This window comes from Tribolium madens, unplaced genomic scaffold (assembly GCF_015345945.1).
Source record: "Tribolium madens isolate multiple individuals breed KSU strain unplaced genomic scaffold, Tmad_KSU_1.1 Scaffold_1;HRSCAF=32;Tcas5.2_LG8, whole genome shotgun sequence".
Lineage (NCBI taxonomy): Eukaryota > Metazoa > Arthropoda > Insecta > Coleoptera > Tenebrionidae > Tribolium > Tribolium madens.
Window position 1 is genome coordinate 1311834 of NW_025400984.1, and position 27347 is coordinate 1339180.

Here is a 27347-nt window from a genome sequence, read left to right on the forward strand (position 1 = left end):
ATACTGGTTGTAACAAAATAAATTAGCATAATTCATTGGGATATGATATACCAAATGACTCAATTGAAAAAACTGAAAAAAAGGTACCTATCATTTTAAATTAGTCTCCTTATTTCTCCACTCAATTATTAAATAATTGTATTAGGTTAATTAAGTCTAACATTCACAAATCCTTTTTTAATGTCTCTACATCTCGTACATACATTTGCGGATAGAAATTGTACCAATTTTCTAATTTCTTATCACAATTATTCAAATGATCAGGAAAATAGGACCATATGTGTCCTTCCCAAATCAGTTTAAGGCTCCTTATTTAGAATCCCCAAAAATTTACCTAAATACGTGATGCATTAGAACAGAATTCTAATCGATCACTTTCTATAATTTCACTGAACTTGCACTAAGGTGAAATACCTCCAATAACATTGTTACCCGTTGCATTAACAACTTGTTTCTACCATAAATCCATAAATGGTACTCTAAATCGCCCGTGTTTTTCTTCACATCGCCGACACAATTTGCATTATTAATAAAATTGTTTTCTTGGAAAAATCACGTACTCGATCGAAATTATTGCAACATGATAATTTTCGTCACCACCAAGATTCAAATCTGTAGCAAAATAGGGAATTGAGTAATTAGTGATAACATTCCACCATTTCAATAAATCAGCGGGCCGTTGTCCTTATCGTCACCCTGAGGTTAACGCAGCGCAATAGTAAACGTAATCCTTCTTTTTTGGCCTCTTCGCCCTGTCGAAAAGTTCACTTTTTTCATTCCTTCGAATTCAAAATGTTTTCGCGCGCTTTTTCGACCGCCAACCACCTGTTGAACAGTTGGGTAAGTAAACCACAATTTTAACAAATTCTTCGTGAAATAACATCTCATTTTGCGCAAATTGAAACAAACAACGATGTTTTCGAGTTAAGCAACCGAGAACGTCATTTAATTGGGCTATTCTGAGGCCCTGTGACCTCAAACATGTATTTTGATAAAAGAGAGGTTATCAAGATTCACTTTTTCTAAAACATTTCTTAAGAAGCTTTGAACGATTGGTTGAACATCAGTGTGACTAGTGAAACAGTTCTGTGATAACTTCTTTTTAAATACTGCCCGAAAATTGCAAATAATTCGAGTTTAAAGTTTTGAGGTTAGGACCACATAACCTTACTTTTTTGAACGTTTTACACATTCTTGTCAAAAATGAATGTTTTAATAAAAAATATAAATTTTCAGAATCTACAACGATTGACTGTAACCCAATTAAGGAAAATGAGTCAACAAGTCTTACATTCAAACGTTTGGGATTCCGATCCTGAACTTTTTGCTATTATCCAAGAGGAAAAAAAACGTCAATTGACCGGTTTAGAAATGATTGCTTCGGAAAATTTTACTTCACTTCCCGTATTACAATGTTTAAGCACTTGTCTGCATAACAAATATTCCGAAGGTTTGCCAGGACAAAGGTACTCGTTATTAAAATGTTAACTTTTTCACCCTTCAATCCCAATGACAGGTATTATGGGGGCAACCAATTTATAGACCAAATTGAACGTTTAGCTCAAAAACGTGCCTTAGAAGCTTATAGACTAAATCCAGAGGAATGGGGTGTGAATGTGCAGCCGTATTCCGGTTCACCTGCCAATTTTGCTGTTTATACAGGTTTTTCTTCAAATCTGATGAGGTTTATTTGTAACAATTTGTTGTTAGGTCTGGTTGAGGCCCATGGTCGTATCATGGGGTTGGATTTGCCAGATGGGGGCCATTTGACTCATGGTTTCTTCACTGCAACAAAGAAAATTTCAGCCACCTCTATATTCTTTGAATCAATGCCATACAAGGTAATGTTTTGTAAAAAAGCATTCTTAATCATTGGCTTTTCTTAAAAATCAATTGAGTAAACATTACATTTCCTGTTTATATTTTAACAAATTCTGGATTCCCACAATTTTATCAAATTGTGCAATAAGAGTGTTTGAGTATTGAATATTAAAGTTGAAGTGCTTATCTACAGGGTTATTCATGAGAGGGATTTTTTTGTCGCAACCCAACAGCAAACCTCCATAAGTAAACCAGTGATAGAAAATGTTATTCTGACAAAAAAAGTTCTCTTAGTACAGACAAGTGCAAAATGTACTTTTATTAAAAATTATTGTTTAAAAAAAATATTTGAAAAAAACTTAATTAAAGTTAAGAAAATCTAGTTACATCGTGTCAAATAAGATAATGTCATTACTGTAATGTCAAAAAATAGCGAATGAAAGAAAATACAGTGTGTTTCAGAACTCGCGCCTCAGAGAAAAATATCAAGTAAAATAAGATGTCAGGAACATGGAAAAAATGTTTAAAAAGTTCTATTTTGACATTTATTTTAAGCGCAGATAGAATTTTTTTAACATTTTTTCCATCTTCCCGGTATTTTACCTTACATGGCATTTTTCTCTGGAACGCGAATTCTGGCGCACCCTGTATTATATTATATTAAAGTTGTTTAATGTTAAAAAGTGAAAAAATTAATATTGAAAGCTTAGATCTAGCAGTTTTATAAATTAGATAATTTTGATAAGATATAATCAATCTCATACCTATGATCTAGACATTTCCTCATTATTAGTGAAGTGGTTACTCAAATTTTGTGTTGTAAATAATATGATAAGATATTTATATTTATCTACTTATAAATTATAAGAATTTCTCGAAACAGGATGTTAAAATTCTTATTATTTTTTTATTATGATATAAATCAACGACAGTTTTTTGTGCATCGACATTTATTTTTTCCCCCCACCAGGGAATAAAATGAAGCTTTATTCCCTCGTTTTTACTAATAATCTGATACATTATTATGTCGGGAATAAAATAAATGAAATATCACTTTTACTCTTAGAATTGCAATTGAATGAACTGAATTTTTTGACAAATTATTTGACAATTGTTTCAAAAATTAGCATAAAGTCTTTGAAATTCCACCATGGTAACAATAAAAATGTTGTTGACAATGAGCCTAACAATGACTTACGCTCACTTATTTCCTTCGGAGAAGAATTTCGACATCTGTCAAAGTTGATTTCTATTCCCTACCGTGCAAAAATAATTATTAATTTTAGGAAGTGAAAAAATAAGTATTAGGTACACGCCTATGCCAATTTTAGAAATAAGACGATTTTGATAAGAGAAAAATCAATTTTTTACTTAAAATCTAGACAGCTTCTAATTATCAGTGAAGTGGCTATTCAAATTTTGTGTTGTAAATAAAATGATAAGATATTTATACAGGGTGCGTCAGAACTCGCGCCCCAGGTAAAAATTTCAAGTAAGATAAGATACCACGAACATGGAAAAAATGTTTAAAAAATTCTGTCAAAAAATTTTGACATTTATTTTTTGACATTTGACATTTTTTTATGTGTATTAATGATACTGATAAACTTGTATATGTTTTTTTACAATTATTTAGTAGTTACAAACATTTTGTCAATAAAAGCCAGAAATAACATTGAACAGAGTCACAATTTAGGATACAGCTTCCTCTTCTAATAGCCTGTAACAAAAAAACTTGGAAAATTATCTTTCCAACAGAAATAAATAAAGTCAAAGTGCAAAATTTAAACTCTCATAACTTCGAAATTTTTATAGATTAATTTTTTTTTAAACATTTTTTTCATGTCCCTGATATCTTAGAACCTTACACGGCATTTTTCTCTGGGGCGCGAGTTCTGGCGCACCTGTATATCTACTTATAGATTAAAAGAATTTTTCGAATTTGGTGTGAAACAGGATGTTATAATGTAAAAATTCGGATTAATTATCTTGATTTCAATTATGACACTTTATAAACAATTATCTTTTTTGTATACGTTCCTGAAAATAGCTGTTTCAGGGACTCATTTGATATTATTTCACTTTTTTGATGATTTTTTTTCGAAAACTGTAATATTTAATGTTGTCATTTTAACAATTAAAAGATCTATCGAATTGTCTAAAAATCATTAGGGGTTCCCATTTAAAAAAAGGCGATGATATTACTCAAAAACCAAAAATTGCAAAATTTTAAATCAAATTGAAAATTGTATATTTTTAAAAAGAAAATTGACTTGTTCAAGCATTTTTGTAAAAACAAAATATTTTCAGTTTTAATAAGATTGTTCCATAATTTTACAGAGTGGTTTTGAAATCATGTTTAACATGACAATAAGGTTTACATATTTTTGCTGTTTTTATGTAATATTTTTGTATTTGATTTCAGGTCGATGTCGAAACCGGCCTCATCGACTACGAGCAACTCGCCAAAACTGCTCGCTTGTTTAAACCCCGTATCATCATCGCCGGCATTAGCTGTTACTCCCGCGCCCTCGACTACAAGCGTTTCCGCGAGATTTGCAACGAAGTCGGCGCCTACCTCATGGCCGACATGGCTCACATTTCCGGATTGGTGGCCGCAGGAGTCACCCCCAGTCCTTTCGAGTACGCCGACGTGGTCAGTACCACCACACACAAGAGTCTGCGAGGCCCCAGAGCCGGTGTCATCTTCTTCAGAAAGGGCGTGCGATCGCACAACGCCAAGGGCGAACCCATTATGTACGACCTCGAATCGAAGATCAACCAAGCTGTCTTCCCCGGCCTCCAAGGAGGTCCTCACAACAACACCATTGCAGCCATTGCCACTACTATGAAGCAGGCGACGACGCCCGAATTCGTCGAGTACCAGAAGCAGATTATCGCAAATGCGAAGAGACTCTGTAAGGGCTTACAGGAGAAGGGGTACAAAATTGCCACCGGTGGTACCGAAGTCCATCTGTTGTTGGTCGATTTGAGGAATGTGGGGCTTACGGGGGCAAAGGCTGAGTTTATCCTGGAAGAAGTCTCGATTGCTTGTAATAAGAATACGGTTCCGGGAGATAAGAGCGCTTTAAATCCGTCGGGAATTAGGTTGGGAACGCCGGCTTTGACCACAAGGGGGCTGGTAGAGAAAGATATGGATCAAGTTGTTGAGTATATTGATAAAGCATTGAAATTAGCGAAAGAAATTAGTGCCAAATCGGGGCCCAAATTGGTGGATTTCAAGAAAACAATTGAATGTGACGAGGAGGTTAAGAAGAAGGTGGCGGATTTGAGAGCTCAAATTGAAGAGTTTAGTTGTAAATTCCCGATGCCGGGATATCCCGAATATTGATGATTTAATTATTTTTTTTTTGTTTGATATATACGTTTTATGTATAAATTATTGATTGAAATTTATTTTGAATAAAACTGAAAAAAAAAATGGTGCCAACTTAATTTCACAGATCACCATCACAGGCCACTTTGAAAAGTAAATTCATATTAAAAGTGATGGTATTTTACTTTTACATAAAAAACAATTCACAAGTTCAAACCATTTCTAGGATTTTTATATGACGAAAATGAAATTTATGTTAACTAGAAGTGTCAGCAAAAAGATCAAGGTTAGAGACAGCAAATTTTTTTTTCTGACATACCCTATAACTCCTATAAGCAATTAAAGATAAAATACATACAGGGTGAATATAAAGTATGGAACTAAGCGGTTTTTTAAATCATTTGTCTTCAGAAAATAATAATTAATATAAATTAACCTAATATAAAAAATGAGATCGTATTTTGAGAACGAAATTTTGTCTTGTTTTTGAGTTATGCAATTCTTTTAGTCAAAATTGCAATTAATGAAAAAATTAAATATAAAATAGATAGTTGTAATCCTTAGATCATAACCTTTATGAGAAAAATTGTTTTATAGTGGGTTGCTATTTAAAAAAATAAATTTTTTTGTAGAACTCAAAAAAAAAAAAATTTGAAAAATTTTATTCTTGATAAAACATCATATCATTAAAGTACTTTATCGTTCATCAATTAGTTTTTTGGTTCCATACTTTTTATTCACCTGGTATATTACAATACGGTAAGTTTTTGTGATTTTTATGGTAAAAAGAAACACTCTTCAGTTACATTTTATAGATAAATGGTATAACAGAAAATTGCATTAAATTTCATTTTCTCTGGACTAACACAAAGCGATTATCAAAAATTCTACAGACAAATAAAACATAAATTAACAATAACATTAAGAAAAATTGCGACAAAAACTTCAACCCAAAAATTACCGAATCAAAAAACCCAAATAACAATTACGACTAAGGAATAAAAAAAAATATTAATTTCTCTTACGTAATGATTTAATGAATGGGTTAGGTGAGCGATTTGTACCTACACTTTTTTTGGTTTATCTCAAACAAAATCGTGTTTTGAGTCACAGCGTCAGTAATTAAAGATATGAAACCAAAAAATTCTTATAATTCCGTAATTTGACAAATATATTTTAATTGGAAATCGTTTTTGAAGTCAATTTTCCTTTTAGCTTTTGAAAAATGAACCTATGATGTCTTGTCTATTATTATGGAGAAAAATTAATTATTACTTACTTGTGTGGCAACTTAATGAAATTTAAGTGCTGCTTTGAAATAAACTAATAAAAATAGGTTAAATGTTTCTCATGCAATGTTTTCTTTTACAATTAACACCACCATTCGAGGACAATTAAGTCAAACAATGTGAATGACGTGCAGATTTGATTTTCAAATCTAATGATTACAAATGATATCAAAAAGTAACTGATAAAATTTATTTTACAAGCATTTAAATAAAATTTAAAAAGGAATATATCATGGATAACAATGACAAAGAGATATCTTAAAAAAAACACACAATTCATCAGTCTGAAAGGAAAATAAGCCTGAAGTTTTTTCAAGACATCCTACTTCACAAAGTTCCGCAATTAATTGTATTACATAATAATTATAGCATATAATAATATATCCATTTACAAAGTGATTTTTTAAATGTTGTAAAAACTTAAAAAGTTAAACAATACAATTTGATTGTAAGTATGTAATCCGATAATCTACAATATAATTTAAATAACTTACTGAATAATTACAACACGTGATTCATCATATAAAAAATCCCCAGAAAAACAATTTAAAACCCATTACTAGTCTAGTTCAGTGTGCAACATTTCTGGAGGTTTTGACGTGGAGGCTTGAGGTGCCTCATCGTCACTATCGTCCAAACCCCTCAAAAACGATTCGAAAAAATTCCCAAAGAGGCCGCCCTGTTTTTGTTGCGGAGGCTTGAGACCGAAGAATATTTGACCTATTTTGTCCAAATACCCCACGTAACAAGGATCCCTCTTTATGGACGGCTCATATTGTTCACATAGTACTACAAAAGTGGGTAGTTTTCGACTACAAATCAACTCAAATTATTATGGCACGACTTTCTACCGCATTTTACCTTTCAATGGCCTGTAATAAAAAGAAGATGAAATTGAGTAGAGGCAGTAGATATGGGGGCCCTGATCGTTTTATCCGAGGATGCTGTTCAGTATAGCTTGTGAAAGTCTGATAAGCTGTGATTTTATTACTTAGGCATAAATACTGGAACACTGCTTGTGCAATAAACAAATCTGCTTCACACTGAAAGCCCTGTGTACTTTGAAACTCAATTAATAATTTCGCACAGCCTTGGCCATCTTTAGAATAGATGTAATGGTGGCGAGCTTGGAAATAATTTTTCTCGTTCCAATAAACTTGCGCTATGCACTAAAATACCGAAACTTAGATCACTGCAACAATAAATTTCGTTGAAACACACTTGGTGTAGGAAAGGGTGTCCAAAACTTCTATGATTAGAAGACCACCTTAAAGCCTGTGCTAGAAACGTCTCCCGTTCAGGAGTTGTAGTACTAATATTTGAAAAGATTTTGCACAACTTTGGAGTCCATCCGTCATAATCTTTCTCCTCAGACTTGACTAGAACATCCACTAATAGTATTGCTAAATCTGCACCGCTGATTAGCTACAAATTTGCAAATAATAACAAATGTGACAGATTTTGAAACCAAACACCTGATCGTGTTCTAGGAATAAAAGGGAACCGTTGTAGAGCATGTCTAGAGCTTCTTTATATTTATTCTGGGCCAAGTACCTGAAATATTGAGGTTAGGTACGGAACATTCTGGAATTGTGTTTTATAAAAAGTCATAACTGCCTTATTTACCTAAAATATAAAGTCCTGTACATCTGATGGGCCTCGTAATAGTTTCCATTTTTGACGGAATTTTCTAGCTTTTCTAAAACTCGAGAAACACCACGGACATTGGAAGCCGCCATGTTTATTTAGGAAATGTCACGGCAGGCTCCCATAGGAATTTTCGTTTTTGACGTTTTGAAGCCTGTTTCTCATGTATTTTACGACAATATACAATACGTTCCAAGTTTATAAGAATACCTGTTAAACATTCGTCAAAATAATGTCCGAATTGTGTGCAGTTATTTGGTAAAATCTCAAAGAACAGTTGACGTAAAAAAGAAAAATGAACTCTCTACATTGAAAAAAAAATATATCAGAGGCATAATTAGGTACAGTAAAAATTGTTATATGTACAGTGACATTCAAAAAAATGGTCAATATGTCAATCCAAAAATTAATAAATAAATAATTAAAATAATTTTTGGCCCAAAGAAATGTTTAATACCCAACTTTAAGAAAGCTTATAATTTCCTGAGAACCATATTTTTGCTTTAATGGAAAATAAAAATGAAAATAAGTTAAACTTTGTTTCTTGTAGACAAATTATTACTGACTTGTTTTTTTGATATTTTTGTAATTAAAGATAAACGACAGACTTCTACCACAGACTAATACTCAAATACTAGTACTCAAAATATTTTAGTAATACAGTGCGATCAAAAAGTCTTCCTATCAAGAAGGCGTCCTAGTTGAGGACTTATGCCGCAAGGCAGTTCTTATATTAGCTAGATGTCAAAAAAATATTTTATAAAAATTAAAATATTGAACTAGGCAAATTGAATTATTTTATGAAAGGTCTCAAAACATTCTAAAATGAGACGTTTTTGGTGCATACAAATTGTTCACCACGGTTTCCTGTCATAATTTGTATAAAAGTTATTTTGACATTTCTCATTTGTCATTATTACATTTTATCTTTCTCAGCAAACACGTTTTAAATTTCTACGCTTACTTAATAGACAGACTTTTTAATCACACTGTATTAATTTGTTTTAATTATGTCAGATTTCAGGAGAAACTTAAACATCGTATAAAATATTTTCTAAATATTTGTCTTTATTATTTATTTATTTTTGTAGGGTTCTCCATGTTGATCCTGCACCTTTTTTTAAGTATAAAAAATATGCAAAAGCAACAAGTCAATATTTACATGTTACATATCAATCCATATTTACGGTTTTCTTGGAGATCATTAAAAGTATCTTTTCAAAAATAATTTTAATTTGGTTACTTCTATTATTTTCCAGAAAAGCAAATATTAATGACATGGCATGGCCCACTGCAGTTCCAAAAAAACTAAAACTAAAATACCATAATTAAGCCAATAATAAATATGTACTTAGTATGTATGTAGTATAATAACTCCTTCCATTTTTAAAATTATTCAAAATGAGCAATAAAATCAACCACGTCAAAACCACCTCAAAAAATAGATCGTAGACCAAAAAAAGATTATTTTTGGGGGCGGTAGCGTGAGTGCTCTTATGGGTTTGAAATGGAGTCTATGTGGCTGAACATGCTTAAAATAGAGATTTTCGTTGCAAAAGATTGGTACTATTACCATGAAAGTAAGAAAATTGAAGATTTTAAATTTGTCATTTTAGAAAACGGTTATTTATAACTTAATTTTGTAACAAAAGTCTAGTTGACATCAATAGGCAGCAATTACTGGGTGCATCGAAATCAGCTTAAAGTTCTATGAGTAGATTATGTTGTGTTTAGTTAATTCTAGTTTTATCTAGTTCTGTGGGAGTTTTTTTTTCACTTGATTTAGTGAAAACCACAGTTTGAATCTGGGCAATAAAATGTAGCAGATTGGGTAAACATGCCGTCTCGTCACGAATACGATGATTTAAATCACCACCAGTGAGGTAATTATAAATCAATTAATTGACAAACGGCGGAAATTCGTCCGCCAGGTAGCGTTGCCGTTCCAAAAATGTAGAAAACCGGGTCCGCCATTGTTCGAAGTCGGCTGTTTTATGGCCGTGCCTTCGCCCAAATCGTTAAAATTCTCGCGCAGAAAGCAGTCACTGTTTAATTGAGGAGTGTTTGTAATGATCTGAAAGCCCCCCGGGTCGAGGCGGCCGTCCCAAGTCCCAGCACGGAGTGCCAAAGTTCGACAGTCAACAGTGTGTTATTTCCCAAACATCGATTCAACCTTTCGAATTTGTGCGGTTCCTTTATTATCACTTGAGGACCCGTTGTAAAACCCAACAAAAGCCCCAACTGACGTCGGGATTATATAAATTGTGATTTATTCGTTTATTATTTGTGACAGCCACGAATTCGGGCCGTTTGGGCGCCCAGGTAAGTCAAATTGGTCTAGCGAAAGTAAATACGGCCCTGGATCAATTCGATTTTTCACTCGAAGTGTCACAGTGCGGAAACGCCATGTGGCCGAATTCGGCTCTACGCGATTTAAAGGGAACCATACGCGGACGGGATCATTGAAATCATCGATGAGTTTAAACCTCGATGATTTGATTTGGTAATGGTCCAGGGGGCGATGTTATAACATGTCTACTAAGCCAAGAACAAAAACCGAAATATTACTTCCGGTTTTTAACTTTTCTTCAAGAATAGATTTTTTGACACAGTAAAATGATTTATGCAGGGCGGTGCCTTTAATTTAGATCAGAAAGGCGATTTTGTTACATATCATTTTTATACATAATTTTAATATACAGAGAAGCAATCTATAACAAAATCACGTAAAATTGGACGTATTGTTAATTTACAGCTGTTCTTTAATTCCCTTTAGAACTTTAAACCACAACCAATAGCAACGGTCGTCATAAAATACACAAAGGCAGGGTCGTATTAAAGAAGCACTTATTGTATGTACCTGCTTTTGTAGTTTCTAGGTTTTCTTCTTACTGATTTCCAAAATCTTGAAGATGTGAAATGGCGTTTTTATCAACAGTTATTTTAACTTTAATTAGAAATTGTTCGGGTAATAACAAAAAATATTAGGTTATTGTTATTATTTTTTATTTTATTTTTAAATGATTACCGAATCTAGACAATTTCAGTATGAGTTATTTTTTAACACACAAAATGTCCTGTTTATATGCAAAATCATGTTTAACATTATTTAAAAGTCGTCGCAAAAACATTTCCAAATCCCTAACATTATTCATAAAATAGTGCACTATACATTGTGTTTGACATAATTTTACGAGGCCTGTCACTGTCAAATCCGGTACGAACTCGATTAAAAATATTGAAAAATTGTAGTCTTCTTTAATTTGTACATTCTTCAAGAAAATAGTAAAAAATGATGTCAACATTCTTTGTCATCATTAGGATATACATACAGATTAGAATTAAGCAGGGTCTTGTGGTTGAAATTTAGAGTGTGTCACAACTCGCGCCCCAGAGAAAAATTTCAAGTAAGGAACATGGAAAAAATGTTTAAAAAGTTCTATCTGTCAAAAAATTTTGACATTTATTTTTTGACATTTGGCTTTTTTATGTCTATTTAATAATACTGATGATCTTGTATACATATGTTTTTTTATAATAATTTAGTAAAGGTACAAAGATTTTTTTTTGCTACAACAATTTTACTTTCATTATCTTACTGTGCTTCGCCGTAAATCATAATCACGACAACTAATGTACATACATACCATTTTAATATTTCCCATCCATGTTCATAAATCTGGAAATAAATCAAGAAAAAACAAATCAAATCTATTGGTAACCATTTCATTAAAAGTGATACAGAAGATCTTGAATTTTGATAAAAAAATTAAATTAAATGATGACAATATCAAAACTATGAAGTGACTTCTCTTTTATTGTCATTGGATAGGTTTTTTATTTGTTGCAACAATACATTTTTATGTTAACAAAGAAATGATACTAGTGACTCTCAAACTTTATACCAACATTTTATACCAACATACAGGGCGATTCAGATAAGATAATGAGCCTGACGATCTGGCGATGCAACCCAAAAAACAAATTTCATTTACGTTTTGATCTAATTTTAATTACGATTTGCATTTGCAATCCAAGTTATCTTATGTTGCTTTGATAGTGCTTTGACAAGCAATTTATGATTTATAAAAAAAACTGTTTGCCTACCTTTCATGTTTCATTGTTTCATACATTTTGTATTGGGTTTACACCGAAAATACTTCTCTTATTTCTCTATCATTCCGCGAGAACTGAATGACATTAATAATCGTTTTCTGCTCTGATGTCAGAGTGACACAAGATGATAACTTGGATTCAACTTGCAAATTCTAATTCAAATTGGATCAAAGACGTAAATGAAATTTGTTTTTTGGGTTGCATCGCCAGATCGTCAGGCTCATTATCTTATCTGAATCGCCCTGTATTGGAGTTAAGTAGCATTACTTATAATAACAGTACTGTAAGGTTTTTTTTCTGGGTTACACTATTCCTGCACTCTTCTATTATTAATTCAATTTTTAATTCTAAACACACCCTTATACACTGTGTCCGTAAATGATTGAAGGATCAAGTTGGCTTTGAAATAATGTCAACCTCAGTAAATGCAGTAAATCTGAAATTTGTCTTTGTCACAAATGTCAAATATATTTTCTGTTATCAGTATTCAGTATCATAATAAAAGCGACACATTCAGAGGTTGACATTTTTTCAAAGCCAACTTGATCATCACATTTACGGACACAGTGTATTAATGTCCTTTGTTTTGTTGTTTCAATACAAAATTGTTTTGTTTGATTTTTGAATGTTAAATTGTAATTTGACAACCATCGTCAAGGATTAAAAAATATAAGATAATTATATTTTTTTATTACTAGTGTTTGTGACTTTGTATAATGGAGTGCGTGCATTGTGCGCAGGCATCGCAAAATTATGTGAAACATCTTGTACAGTTGCGGACAAGATACTTTGGTTGTCAATGTCAATTGAGTGACATTAAGTTGTAAAGCAAGCATTAGGCTGGTTTATTGCTATTATTTTTTTACTACTTTCATTCATTGTCAAAATTTACAATTGTTAAAACGTTCTTCGCCACTTGTTGACAAAATATACATACATAGTATGTATAACAGTACTTTTTGCTGTACCCAATCTTTCTGCTTCTGCTTCTGCAGAAGCACGGCACAGAATATATTCAGAAGCAAGGTAAAAGATGCCATATTTTTGACAAGAGAAAAGACAATAATTGTAAATTGTCATCAATGTTGACTTGACATTAATGCTTGGTGTACATGATATTTTTTTGAAGTGTCAGAAAAAATGATAAAGTATTTTCTCCGCAATAGTACACTGTAACAACTTTATACAATTAAATTAGTCAACGATGGCGATGGTTATAAAATGTAAATCGGTTGTCTTACTTCTTATCCAATTTTTTCAAAGCCAGTTTTGCAAAATATAACAAAGCAATGAGTCCCAATGACAAATCATTAAGGTAATACTACAGAGGTAAGTGGAACATTACACGGAATGGTGTTTCCGAGAATTTTGGCAATACTTTCAGTTTTAATCCACATTTAACGCAAGACCTATTTCAAAAATTGATAAATATGACAGATAAGTGACAGGTATTGAACTTACTTGACATAGGTAGGTTCATGAGATTTTCAGAACGGCTCTTGATAAGCCTTTTTTCTTCAATTGTTTTCAATTTTTTATGTTAATAAAAAAATGTAATAGAAGAATAGAAGAAAAAGAGTTTCTTTGTAAAACCTTTTTGACTGGTAAACTAGTCAATTATTTGATCATACACATTGTGTGTTATGCGCAATAAACCGGTTTTATAATATTGAGAAAAACAAGTAAAAATGTGTATTTGTACAAAAAATATGTAAAAACATTTGGTAAGTAGTAAATTTTAACAGTGATAACGTAAACCACAATTTTCTCTTTTTTGTATCTAAAAATGTCTACAAAAAAATATGATACAACGCGGGGCAAACTTATAAGAACAAAACTGTATCTTGTAGTATTTATCAATAAGGCATACATTTATGTTTTTGAAAAAAATATTGAGTTCGGTCCTGGAATAACAAAACACCCTGTATGTTGTGACTAATTTTAGTGTAATGTAGCTTTTGGAACAAAGAAAAAATTACTCACAAGTACATTATTGGCAAATAAATAATAAATTATCTGCTTTTTAATTAGAAGGTTTCTAAACGTCATAGTCTAAATCTAAATACGAAAATTGACATAGGCGATGTGCAAATTAGCTGAATCATTTTTATAAGTAAATGCGCAAATGACTAGTTTAATTACTATAACTGATCTACGTTCAGAGAAACATTCCTTGTGAAAATCAGTTCAGATATAAATTATTCGGATGATGTGAAAGTACGTATTCATTCATAAAACCGTTAATTACTTTAGAATGTAAGCTCAAAATATCAAATTTTTCGAATTTTTTAACAGTTGAATAACCTTTAACCTTGAATTGGGTAATATGAATACAAAACCTAGTACTTAAGAATAAATTATGAACATTTAAATTGTTAAAGTGAGTAAATCCGAAGCTTTCTATTTTTAAGTGATTTATAATAAAACGTGTAATAATTTTCTTAAATGCAAATCGATTTTTGTAGATTAAGTTGCAAACTTGCAGTGTCTCAAAATTAAGAAAGGCATCTTGAGTGCGGACCATTGTGAGGGGTACCCCTTGGATGAAGTAAAACTATACAGATTCTTTCTTGACCATTTGCGAAAATTGAGTATTTTTTTACTTCGCGTTAAAGTTACAGTTCCAAGAACATTCCTAGCCTTTATTTGAAGATCACTTGATGCAAAGTCTGCCTTTTCAGACCTCGATATCTTTGTAAGAAGAGGTTGTCGATTTTTTTAACAATTTGTCTTTTATCCCCGGTAAGATCTCCTAAACCCTCAGAACTCGGAATGTCTTAATTTTGAGACACCATTACACACAGGGTGCGTCAGAACTCGCGCCCCAAAGAAAAATTTCATGTAAGATAAGATACCAGGAACATAAAAAAAATGTTTAAAAAATTCTGACAATTTTGACATTTTTTTGACATTTGACATTTTTTTATGTCTATTTAATGATACTGATGATCTTGTATATGTTTTTTTACAATTATGTAGTAAAGCTACACAAATTTTGTCAATAAAAGCCACAAATAACATTGAACAGAGTTACGATTTATTATTTAGCTTCCTTGTTCCCTCTTCGCATAGCCTGTAGCAAAAAAACTTGTAAAATTATTTTTCCAACAGAAATAAATAAAGTCAAATTACAAAATTTAAACTCTCGAAATATTTATTTTTGAAATTTTTTAAACTTCGAAATTTTTATAAACAATTTTTTTTAACATTTTTTCCATGTTCCTAGTGTCTTACCATATATGGCATTTTTCTCTGGGGCGCGAGTTCTGGCGCACCCTGTATATCAGTGATAAAAATAACGGTTAATTTGACATTGCTTTTTTTGAACTTCTTATTAAGTAGTACCTTTAAAATTAAATAAAAAAGAAAGACAAAATTTAAATTAATGAAACTTTATACTTCATACAAATTGTCACAAAGCCTATTAAAACTAAAAAAGCGAAGAGTATTTATGCAGTTTGTCAATTTGCATATTTGCGATTTTTGCTTAATTTGATTTTTTCTGTTTTATCTATTTTTCTTAAATGCGTCTTGGGTGCTCTTCAGTTTTTCTCTTTATTGGATATCTAATCTAATTATGTAAATATTCTGTAATAGATTTGACATTGTTTTGAACCACCGTACCGGATGTTTGTCATTGTATCAATGTTTTTCTTCAAAATGTTTACTTTGAAATACCTTTTTAAAAACTACATTTTTATAGATTATACAAATTATATGTGTACAATAAATAAAAGGCATTACTAAGAGGTAAGACACATTTGGAAACAAACTACTGTATGTTGTCGAATAAGTTTAGTTTCAATCTAGACACAGGTCTGCGTAATGATAAACCCAACCCACAATGTCTCCAGATCTAAATCATTTCTAATTACAATCACTATAGTAAAACGCCGATTCCTAACCTTTTATTATAGGTCAAGTAATACGTCATTCCTTCTCTTGGTTGGGAAGTGATCTATGTAGGATTGCCTGCGTTGCGAGCCCATCAAAAGTCAAAAACGTAATTTAAGTCAATTCATCAACAGATATTTTATTATTTAAAGAAACTGTGTCTGTAAATAAAACAGGATCCAAACCTCGATAGGAACTTCATTATACTCTAGGACTTCATCTAACCTCGAGACTGTGGTGCCTGTTGGTCAGATAACTTGAGCCCTAGGGGTGATAACATATCTCCCATCTTGGTTGTAATATACTATTATAATACGGCGTGTTTTAAAATGATTTTTGCGTATGGAAGTTCCATGTAAAATAAAAATGCCGCTTAAACAAATTTTGAATCCAATTAACCTCAAATGTTAATTTATTTCAATTGACAACTGTCACTGTTGACAGAACTATCTGATTCAAAAAGCGTAGAGCGGCACAGAAAAATTTACATGTAAAAAATTTCTATAGGCGACTAGATGAAAATCATTTTAAAACATGCTGTACTTGTGTAATAGTCATAAAATCATAACAATTCAAAGAATGAAAGAATAATAAAAAAGAGTAAAGATAGAGAAAAGAATTTTAATTTCAATGAATCATCACTTCGAATCAATCAATTCATTATTGCAAAGTTTTGTTGATGTTACTCCTTAAGATTTTCGGTTTGGCGAACTAAGTGAAGTTTTGTGTTCCAACAAATAATGAATACAATTATACTGCTTGCTATTGAAGCACTAAGAACTATCGATTTGTATCGTTTTTTTAAGTTAAGGATGATTTTAATGGAAAATTTTATTGAACCATATTTTTTTATTGATAGTTAAACGAAATTACTGTTACCTAAATTTAACTTTAAAATAAATGCATCCTACTTTAATAATATTTATTGATCTGCGTCATAGGTCGAGTGACTGCAATAACTTCTAGACATTTTCCCATAAAGAATGAATTACTGTATACTCGTATAATAATGCAGTATCTATCGTTTTATTAGCATCATAGTCTTTGCTTATTGATTTTGTTGATGTTGAATACGAACTATTTTCTTTTGTTTTAGATTAATAATGAATATAAATGTTTTATCTTGGAATGTATTCTGAGAACTCAAAGTGAATTATTCAACTTGAATGTGATACATCAAAACTGATGAAATATTTATGTAGATAGTTATTTAATAGCGTTCAACTATATTACGTCACTGATAAAATTTTGTAATAACATTTAATTACAAATAAAAAAACTTTGTTGTCTTATCAAAATTATACACTATAGAATTTAGTGGATAGTATTTTTAAAATGTCATTAACGTTGTACCATAACTCATTGATAAAAGAGTTTGGTACTATTTGAAGTCTTGGACAAATTTAATGTAAATTGTTGCTGTAACAAGATTGGTCGGTTGGTTGCTTACGAATTTAAAAACATAACCTCTTTGATTCTCTAATATCTGCTATGTGGAAAAATTGTAATTTGTCAGAAAGTAAAAAAACACAGTTTCAAAAGTCAACCATACACTGTGTGTTATTAATAATAATGAATTTATTTTTTTTATAATTGGAGACTGAACAAATCAGATATTACTATCATGTACAACCAAAAATTGGCTTTCAGGAGGTGTAAAAAAATATTAATTGATTGCACTTTTTTTACACCTTTAAATACGTAAAAATTTTATTTGAATCTTAATCACAAATAAAAATTAGCTGAAAAATATGTACAACAGCATTTTTTTGAGGTCAAATAGCTTACAACTTCTGGCCCTGCTAATACAAAGGACGTAAATCCTTTTTTTTTTAATTTTACATTTTGAAAAAAATATTTTAATCCTCTTGTCAAAAATTCTGAAAATTGTGAATTGAAATGCAAAATTGGAATAAATAAATACTTTTTTGATTAATGTCTGTTAATAACAAACAAAACGTGAAAACTTTTTGTGAAAGATTACCTGGAAGCGAAATGAGATACTGTTAATAAATCGTTGTTTTGATCACTTGACCAACAATAAAGGAAATCAATTGCGTTAATTTGAAATCACATACCGTGCGATCAAAAAAAAATTAGAGTAGGCGGTGATTAAAGTCCTTCAGATGGCAATCCTGCTTTTTGACATCAAATGTCAGCGGAAACTTTGGATAAGTTTGCGTTTTATTCCTTTTAAGTGAAATAATGTTCACTTGAGAGCAGAATTTTTTTATTGCTGTACAAGACGAAAACGGTGAATGGTCATTTTCACTTTTCAGTTTCTCGAGAAACTTACCTATAGTATTATTCGTTTAAAAATACGTTTCTGAGCAAAGTGGGTTGTGACTTTGAAATTCGGTTGGCAACATTGGATAATGTGGAGGCAGAAGATATGAGACTTACATTTTATTATAGATAGTAATTCTCTAACTTATGATATCAGCGGTCGCCTGTCGAAAAAGAATGACAATTGACCAACAAATTGTGACTTGTGTTAAGTAGTTAATGTTGCCAAATTATAAAATTTCAAACTTGTGGCTTACTTGACGACAAAACTATTGTCGTATCAACAAGAAATTACTCCCTACGATTTAGGGATAAACAAACAAAAGATATTGTAACTAGTGTCAAAATTTAGGTTAGTCACCTGTCAGGTTGTATGCATAATTTAATTGATAGTTGACAGCAGGTTGACAGAAAACGTCAACCGACAACAACTAACCTTAGGCATACAAAACTACTTCTGAAAATTCTAGTTACAAACAACATGAAAAACGTAATTTTCCTAAAAGTTCAAATCCTAGGTGGTAATTTCTTGTTGACAAATCTGTAACTATAATGATTTATACCGGGTGGCCGTAAATGATTGCGATTTTTCCTTAAAATCTTTAATTATTTAATCTTTATTTATTTAAAACTCAAATTTCTATAGGCAATTGACATTAATTTTAAGGGGCAACCTCTGGTTTAGTCGTGGGTTGAACATATTCAACAAATAGCAAATTGGAAGGATTACCAATAATTCAATGTTGCCAATAGATTTTTTTACAAACACTTAAGTTAAGGTTTTCTAAAAAGTGGTGCCGTAATATTACGACAATTATATGACGGTGAATGACGTCACAAAAACGGTGGCGATCACATTTTGTTTATAAAAAATGTTACGAGGTGTTTACCGTCTTTTAGGACCCCATCTCATTTCAATTCAAAAATATGGGACCGTTTTTTCCTGACGTCATTTGCCGTCATATTAGGCACTGCTTTTTAGGAAATCTAGTAGTACCCTGAGATCAAAAATTATCTTGATCAAGGGTGGTCATGGATTTTAAAATAATTGTCGTAGGTTATGGCGCCTCTGTCAGTTGATGGAATTATTTCAAAAGTATGATATAAGCAACGACAGACCTTTTTAATTCCATGACCACCCTTAAGCAAGATAATTTTTGATTACACGGTACTTTAGCTAAAAACATGATATGATTTGTTAGAATTTTACGTTTTAAACTTTTATTTTTTGCCAAAATTTTGAACAAGTTAATAACAATGTTTTCTTAGATAAAACATTGGCTAAACGATGTCAAAGTTCAATTTATGCAATTTCGTGAAACTTAAAAAAACAATGATAAAATCTACAAAGCACTAAAATGAGCATTTATAAATAGGTACTTTAAAGAAAATACCTCATAGTTCACTTGTTAATCTACATCTTGTCTATAGAATGGTCAAATATTAAAAAAAGATTACAACAAGCAAATAAGACGAAAAATTGTGCACTCATTTTGAAAACTGAAAGAAACCGGAACGAACCGGTTCTTTTTTTTGTCTCTTGTTTCTCTAGCGTTATACAGGGTGCGCCAGAACTCGCCCCCTGGAGAAAAATGCCATGTACGGTAAGATACCAGGAACATGGGAAAAATTAAAAAAAAATTTATCTATAAAAATTTCGAAGTTATGAGGGTTTAAATTTTGCACTTTGACTGAAACAAGGAAGCTGTATCTTAAATTGTAACTGTGTTCAATGTTATTTGTGGCTTTTATTGGCAAAATTTTTGTACCTTTACTAAATAATTGTAAAAAAAACATATACAAGATCATCAGTATCATTAAATAGACAAAAAAATGTCAAATGTCAAAAATTTTTGACAGATAGAATTTTTTAATTTTTTTTTCATGTTCCTGGTTTCTTACCTTACTTGAAATTTTTCTACTGGGCGCGAGTTCTGGCGCACCCTGTATATGTATCACAATTTTATTTCTTTATCGTATCGTGTGTAAACCGCCGACATGCAGGGTGATTCAAAAGTGTCGGACCAACACTCAAATGGTGATAGAAGACTTTCAACTAAGCATAAAAATGGATTCAGATTTTTTTTTCAAGCCTTTTTTTTTCAATTTCAATATTGTCATGTAGGCATCTTAGTTTTTTTGTTTCCGATGTTGTCGGATTTAATTTATTGTTGAATTTGCTATTTTGTTAAATGTTTTTTACACCACAAGACACAAATTGGTGATTTTTTTCAACAGAGGTCTGTTAACTAAATTCAAGATTACATATTCTTCTAAACGACCAAAAACTTAACCCATAATCTAACCTTTGAAGAGCTATATCTCGTGAAAAAAGGCTCAAATAATTTATGTCATGGGAACTTTTAGCTCAGTTAGATGTCCTTTATCACCACCCAAGAGATGTTCTTACACTTTTGAATCACCCTGTATATTTTAAATACATTTTTGAACCATTGCAAAAAGAGAACGAAAACGATGAAGGTTGTATGCAATGGAAGAAACAGACTTGAAGGGATTTATAAAATTGGTTCTGTTATCACTACAAGAAAAGTTTCTTTTACACTGTTCGATACCTACACATTTTTGAAAAAGTTATTTTTTTAAGTCATCACCATTGTCTTTCTGATTAGCACCACGTCTAATTGAATTAGTTTGTTTCAGATTTTTATGAAAAAACTTCTAGCCTGGACACCAGGCGCTCGAACTTTTATGCAAAACATAATAAATTGAAGTAAGGTTCTCAACTTGAGTATTCTTCACTCTCGCTACTATGCCACCAGACTGAGCAAGTACTTTGTGCATCTGTCAAAATGTCGGGAGGCCCTCCTCATCATCCCCACAGTAGGCCCGCGCCTCCAACAAATCCCGCCTGGAACCACCTTCAAGTAAGTTTTCAAATATGCAAAATTGAATCTAAAACCGTCAATTTCAAGGTACCGAACTATTTCCCAAGTCGGCAACCTCAACTCGCTCACATGTCAAATGAACATTCCCTTTTACATCAACCAACTTGGCACACGCCAACTACCGAACCGATGAAAACCATGCCGACTTCGCATATTTTCGGCCTGGAACAGATGCTGAACAGATCCGGTGTGGATTTATCAGTGACTCGAAACGGCAGTCAAAACGGCGAAATACTCACAACTCCGATTAGTTTAAGTGTGCGCGATACGAATAAAATCAACAGTTTACCGGCGAGTGCTTTGGACATACAACCCGTTGAAGTGAAAAACGTCAAACCGATCAGTCCGGATTCGAAAAAAAATTCGAAAAAACGTGTTGATTCGATATTGGAGAGACTCAATCCGAATCTCGAGAAAACGAACGACGAGTGTGAAACGAGGAGTGTGATTGTACAAGCGAGTTCGCATGACGAAAACAGTAATTCTAGTAGTATTTTAAACGTACCAACGCCCACCAACGACGAAGTTGTTTCGCCCTATAGCAATGAAGATAGCTTAGATAGCAATAAGTCGAGGAGGAAACGGAAACCGAGCAAAACAGTACGTGTGACGAAAGAGGAACTTCCAGACCAAAGCACTGTCAAAATCGACGACAATGAAGAAGTAAGTGAAGAAAAGAAGATTCCCGAAAGGCGGAGATCGTTCGAGGAAGAAGTACCTGCGAAAACTCGACGGAAAACTTCCTCAGAATCGGAAACTATAGACAATATAGCAGCTATGGTTCAAGAAAGCTTAAAAACGAAACCTGAAACCAGTGAGGTCACACACGACTCAAAAGCAGTCTCAGTTAGTGTGATCAAAACGAATGAAAATATGCAAGAAAGTGACTCGACAACAGCACCTAAAAAAGCCACCAATACGCAATTTGTCGAAGTTGAAAACAAATTAGAAGAAATGTTTGCCGGTATTGAAGACACGAGTGATCCTCTCAAGACTGACAATGAAACCAAAATGGAGGATTTATCGATGGCAACGACGAGTCAAGATAACGTCACTTCAACCTCGAACGATTTAACCGTTCTAAAAAAATCCCCAAAGAAGGGCAAAAGGAAACAAAGGTATTCAATTCACTGAAATACAATTAATTGTGACGAAAAATCTATTGGCAACAATGAATACATATAAATGACAATTAAAAATTGTGTCGTTTGAGTTTAATACTTAATATTGCCATATTAAGATTTGAATTTTGTTGTTAATTTAACAACAATCACAATCATTTGTAATGTCACGGTATACAGGGTGTGTCAGAACTCGCCCCCCAGAGAAAAATTTCAAGTAAGATAAGATACCAGGAACATGGAAAAAATGTTTATAAAATTCTATCGGTTTGTTTATAATTATTTAGTAAAGGTACAAAAATTTTGCCAATAAAAAAAGCCACAAATAACATTAAACACAGTTACAATTTAGGATACAGGTTCCTTGTTTCCTCTTTTAATAACCTGTAGCAAAAAAACTTGGATTTTTTTTTTAAACAGAAACAAATAAGAGTCAAATACAAAATTTAAACTCATAATTTTGAAATTTTTGTAGATAGAATTTTTTAACATTTTTACTTTGTTCTTGGTATCTCTATCGTATGTGGTATTTTTCTCTGGCTTGTTCTGATGCGGCTTGTATGTAAGAACTATTTTTTTGGCTTCCGCATATTAGTTCTTTTGCATTAAAATACCACAGCGTGTTTTAAAAGGATTTTCATTTAGTCGCCTCTGAAATTTCCATGCAAAATTATAAATGCCACTTTAAAAAACATTGAATTTATAACCTCAAATATTATTTTATTTCAATTGACAGCCGTCACTGTTGACAGAACTATCTGATTCAAAAAGAGTACAGAGCACAGAAAAATTTACATGGCAACAAATTAAATGCACAGTATATTATTTAAACGACAAGTGTTTTTGATCTGTAAAAATAATAATTTATTAAATGCACAGTAAAGACAATGAATAAATGTCTAGCAAAACTAATTAATTTAATATTCACACCTTTACAAACAAAATGTTTCCGAGCAAAATCGGAATATCGTAAAGCGTTCAAAAACAAAATTGTGGTATCAGGAGCACAGCAGTTCAAAGAGTGGCGTACGCTAATTAAACTGATTACCATTTGTGCACAGTTTCCAGCCCTTGCTAAAATCCTGCTTGCGCAGGGGCCCTTGTTAATACATATACGACCCTCCAATAATAATAAATATTCAGTAATATAAAAATAAGTACGTACAAGTAAGTAAAAATAACATTCTTGGGCAGGGGCCATACATTGTTATGTAACCAAGACTGAAAATTCTTTAAATTTTATGTTGTGTTACTAATTTTGATTAAAGTTACTGAGCGCTTATTATTTTTACTGGGCAAATTGGATTTTTTTACTGAACAAATTTCAATAAAATACTGTGCGTGCTTTACTTAGCATTTATTATTTTTACTGTGCAAAAATTAATTAAACACTGATCATTTATTATTTTATACTGATCAAAATTGAATTATTTACTGATCGCTTTATTACTACCTATATAGGCTCCCGATGAAAATCATTTTAAAACACGCTGTAGAAATACAAAATGTTAATACTGGGTGATCAATATTAATCGTTTAAGTTGGTAACAAATTTAAGCCTGTGGAAAAACATGATGTTGTATATTATTCTCAAGTTTTAATTTGATAATCAAGGTTGCCTAGTTAAGATTTAAATTTTGTTGCCAACCTGAGGGTACAAATTAAATTACAATTCGTAATCTTGCTGTTTTAACAATTATTTTACGTTTTCTGAAAATTCGATCTTTTGTGCTAAGTTGAGAATGCAAAATGATAATATTACGTGACTGTTTAAGTTGATTAGATTAGTATACAGGGTGTTTCACGTAATTTTACGAGGCCTGCGCCTATAAGATGCAATCAATAATACATATTCCCATACGAACTCGATTACAAATTTTAAAAATTGAATAATTTTCTCTAATTTGTTCACCCTTTAAAAAATTACAACGTTTTTAGTTAGTTAGTGATTAAGATAGGTAAACTAGAATCATATTCATGCCGTCTCTTGATAGAACAAATGATAATTGTTTCTGAAAAACTGCAGTTTATGACTATTAATGAAACAGTGATTAGTTTGACAACTACTGTCATGGGTTTCCAAAAATTAAATAAATGTGTGTTTTTGTATCCAGTGTTCTGTGACTTTTGTATATTTGGGTGCGTACAATAGGCGCAAGCCTCGTAAAGTTATGTGAAACACCCTGTATTTGACAAAAAAAATGCTATTAAATTCTAGTGAAATTTGAATTGTTAAGTGTTGCTGACAATATCAACTTGTCAACAAACGACTCTATTTAAAAATAAAATTCAAAAAGTTATTTCTGATTACCCAGTATTGTCAACAAGTTCTCGCGTATTTTAAATAAGATCTATAATAAAGAACTTAAACTAGTTATTGCTAAAAAATCCCATTTACGCACAGATTTCTTTATTAAACACTCTTGAATAACGTCATTGTTAGCGTTTCATTAAATTTGTGATTAAAGTGGGTTGTGATTTTGAAATTAGATTGGCAACCTTAATGTGGATATAATTGTGACAAAAAAATTCGTTGGCAACACTGTCTTTTAGCTTGCGATATCAGATTTGTTTCAAGTGTCAGCTAGTACTTACGTAGGAAATAGTTTATTTTAAAGTATTATTTTTCATCATTATTTGATTGAAATTATTAATTGTTGTGACATTTTTTTTATAAAGACGGATTCAATCCGAGTCAACCCCAAAGAAGAAACTCGGCAAGAAAGGTAGTAAGACTGCCCTGAAACCGACCAAAACGAAGAAAAACTTGAAAATTGAAGCAATGAAAGACGTGTACGCCTACGATTCGGGTAGTAATGCTAGTTCGAGTAAATCGCGGGGTCCTTTTATCCAAATCCGTGGACCTCGTGATTCGCCTCTTTCAGTGAGTGTGATCAACACGCCGACGAACGATGACGATTCCGACCGAAAACCGCACAAAACGAAGAAATTTCACGACGATAGCGAATACAGACACAAGGTGCGTTCCAAAGGACTCCATTGTAGCACTTTGAGCAACCAATACGACGCCCAGACCAAAGACACCTCCTGGATTTGCGCGTTTTGCAAACGGGGACCTCATGCGACTGAAACTTCTGGTCCAACGCTCAACACATCGATTCCGGCCCCCGGGGACCTCTTCGGGCCGTATTTCATCTCGGGGAATTGTCCCGAGTTCGAGCGTCGGCTGGACGACCCCTTCGACAAGCAGTTTAAGAGTAAGAAGATTGCGAGGACGCTGGATGGAAGTGTGAAGGTGAAGAAAAAGCGGAAGCACTCGATGGAGGAGGAGGCGTTTTTGGGGATCACTGAGACGGGGAACGGGTACGAGGTGTGGGCGCACGAGGACTGCATCGTGTGGTCGGAGGGGGTGTACCTCGTGGGGCCGAAAATCGTTGGCTTAGAGGAGGCGGTGTGGACGAGTTGTAACGTGGCGTGCGGGAAGTGCCATCTCAAGGGGGCGAACATTTGCTGTTTGAAGAGGGGGTGTGTAAGGGTGGCACATGTGTGCTGTGCGAGGTTAACGGAGTGGGAGTTTGACGAGGAGAATTATAAGACTTTTTGTCCCGAACACAGGGTTGTGTGATTTTTTTATGGGTTTGTCGTGATTTTATTTATGTTGCTATTTTGTAAATGGGTCTACCATGAGAGTATAATGTAAGATATTCTTTCCAGTATTGTGTTTTTTTTATTTGACTTTTTACTATTAAGTTATTGAACGTAATTACAAAATAGCAATGAGGATTATTTAATTCGATCTGTGTAAAGATGGATGTTCCATATAGAAAGGTTTGATTTGATGAATTACGTTTAGTGAATAGTTGTTTATAGAACAATAGTATCAAAGATGAAAAAAAATGTAAAAAATGTCTTAAAATACGCTTATTTTTTGTATAAAATGGAAAATTTAAAAAAATACTCTCATTTTTAAATGTTTACCTTGTATCATGTTAATGATAATCGTAGTAATTATATACCGAAAATGTGTACATTGTGTATATAGCAAAATTTATGTTTTTGGGCAAAAAGTATTTAATAAATTTAATTAAAACTTCCAAAAATATGATTTTTTTTCATTGTCACATTTTTGTTTTCTATTTTTTTGTGTAATTGTGTGGTAATGTACCGTGCGATCAAAAAAAAAATAACGGCGATTAAAGTCCTTCAGAGTCAGGGGAAACTTTGACAAGTTTGCGTTTTATTCCTTTTGAGTGAAATAATGTTCACTTTAGAGCAGAAAATGTTTATTGCTGTACAAGAGGAAAACGGAGGATGGTCATTTTCAGTTTGTGTGGAAAATTTCCAGCCCAGAGTGTTGCCAACTGTAAAATTTAATCAACGCCCACGGTAATTTTTTTTTGATCGCATGGTATTAGAAAGTATTTAAATTGAAAAACATATGGAGGTTTAGTCTGCTGTATACAGGGTGTTCCCCAAAACTTTCGGATCTAACATCTCTATTTTTTGCCAACGGATCCTAACGAAATTTAAAATGTAGAATATTTAGTGGATAAAGATTAATATCGCATTACTAAAACAACCCTAGCCCTTAAAATGTGATTTTATTATGCGTTTAAGGCAGTACTTTACTTGTCTTAAAATGTACTCTGCAAGGTGTTCCAATTATACCTTTTAATCTTTTATTTATTATCGAAATAGATTAAGATTTTGGGATTTGGCGGATAAAACATGGATAATAATTCCCGCGGTCCGCTTATTCAAATATTTTGAATAGAAAAAAATATAAAAAATCGTAAATATCAGGAAAAAAAGGGTATTTTGTTTTGGTCTACTGAATTTATAAAACATTTTAACAAAACTCACTCACCGCTCAAAGCATAATTGATATTTTTTAATTGAACATTCGTTGACAGCTGTATGTTTATATTTTAAATAAACAAATAACTAGAAGAATACAATCGTCCTACAC

General features: G+C 32.2%; 3 protein-coding genes across 6 annotated transcripts; 2 read left to right on the plus strand and 1 right to left on the minus strand.

Moving 5' to 3' along the window:
- Positions 1-249: 249 nt before the first annotated feature.
- Positions 250-5221, plus strand: LOC123003746 (serine hydroxymethyltransferase). Of its 2 annotated transcripts, none has more exons than XM_044396717.1 (5): positions 250-840; positions 1237-1466; positions 1517-1662; positions 1711-1841; positions 4247-5221. In XM_044396717.1, exons 1-5 carry the CDS (start codon positions 793-795, stop codon positions 5171-5173), a joined length of 1482 nt encoding a protein of 493 aa, XP_044252652.1. In that variant the 5' UTR covers positions 250-792; the 3' UTR covers positions 5174-5221. The 2 variants fall into 2 exon arrangements, with proteins under 2 accessions (XP_044252652.1, XP_044252653.1); XM_044396718.1 differs by lacking the exon at positions 250-840 and adding an exon at positions 931-1150.
- A 1394-nt stretch (positions 5222-6615) lies between these two features.
- LOC123003615 (Golgi to ER traffic protein 4 homolog) lies at positions 6616-8234 on the minus strand. The gene is made up of 5 exons (XM_044396492.1): positions 8074-8234; positions 7923-8001; positions 7669-7872; positions 7309-7616; positions 6616-7259 (listed from the first exon to the last, which is right to left on the minus strand). The coding sequence occupies exons 1-5, from the start codon at positions 8184-8186 to the stop codon at positions 7007-7009; spliced, it is 957 nt and encodes a 318-aa protein (XP_044252427.1). The 5' UTR covers positions 8187-8234; the 3' UTR covers positions 6616-7006.
- A 1526-nt stretch (positions 8235-9760) lies between these two features.
- On the plus strand, positions 9761-26470 carry LOC123004006. Of its 3 annotated transcripts, none has more exons than XM_044397099.1 (4): positions 9761-9977; positions 21052-21275; positions 21324-22414; positions 25097-26470. In XM_044397099.1, the coding sequence occupies exons 2-4, from the start codon at positions 21201-21203 to the stop codon at positions 26001-26003; spliced, it is 2073 nt and encodes a 690-aa protein (XP_044253034.1). In that variant the 5' UTR covers positions 9761-9977; positions 21052-21200; the 3' UTR covers positions 26004-26470. The 3 variants fall into 3 exon arrangements, with proteins under 3 accessions (XP_044253034.1, XP_044253035.1, XP_044253033.1); XM_044397100.1 differs by lacking the exon at positions 9761-9977 and adding an exon at positions 10046-10416 and having other exon boundaries at positions 21042-21275; XM_044397098.1 differs by lacking the exon at positions 9761-9977 and adding an exon at positions 10046-10416.
- The last annotated feature ends 877 nt before the right edge of the window (positions 26471-27347 follow it).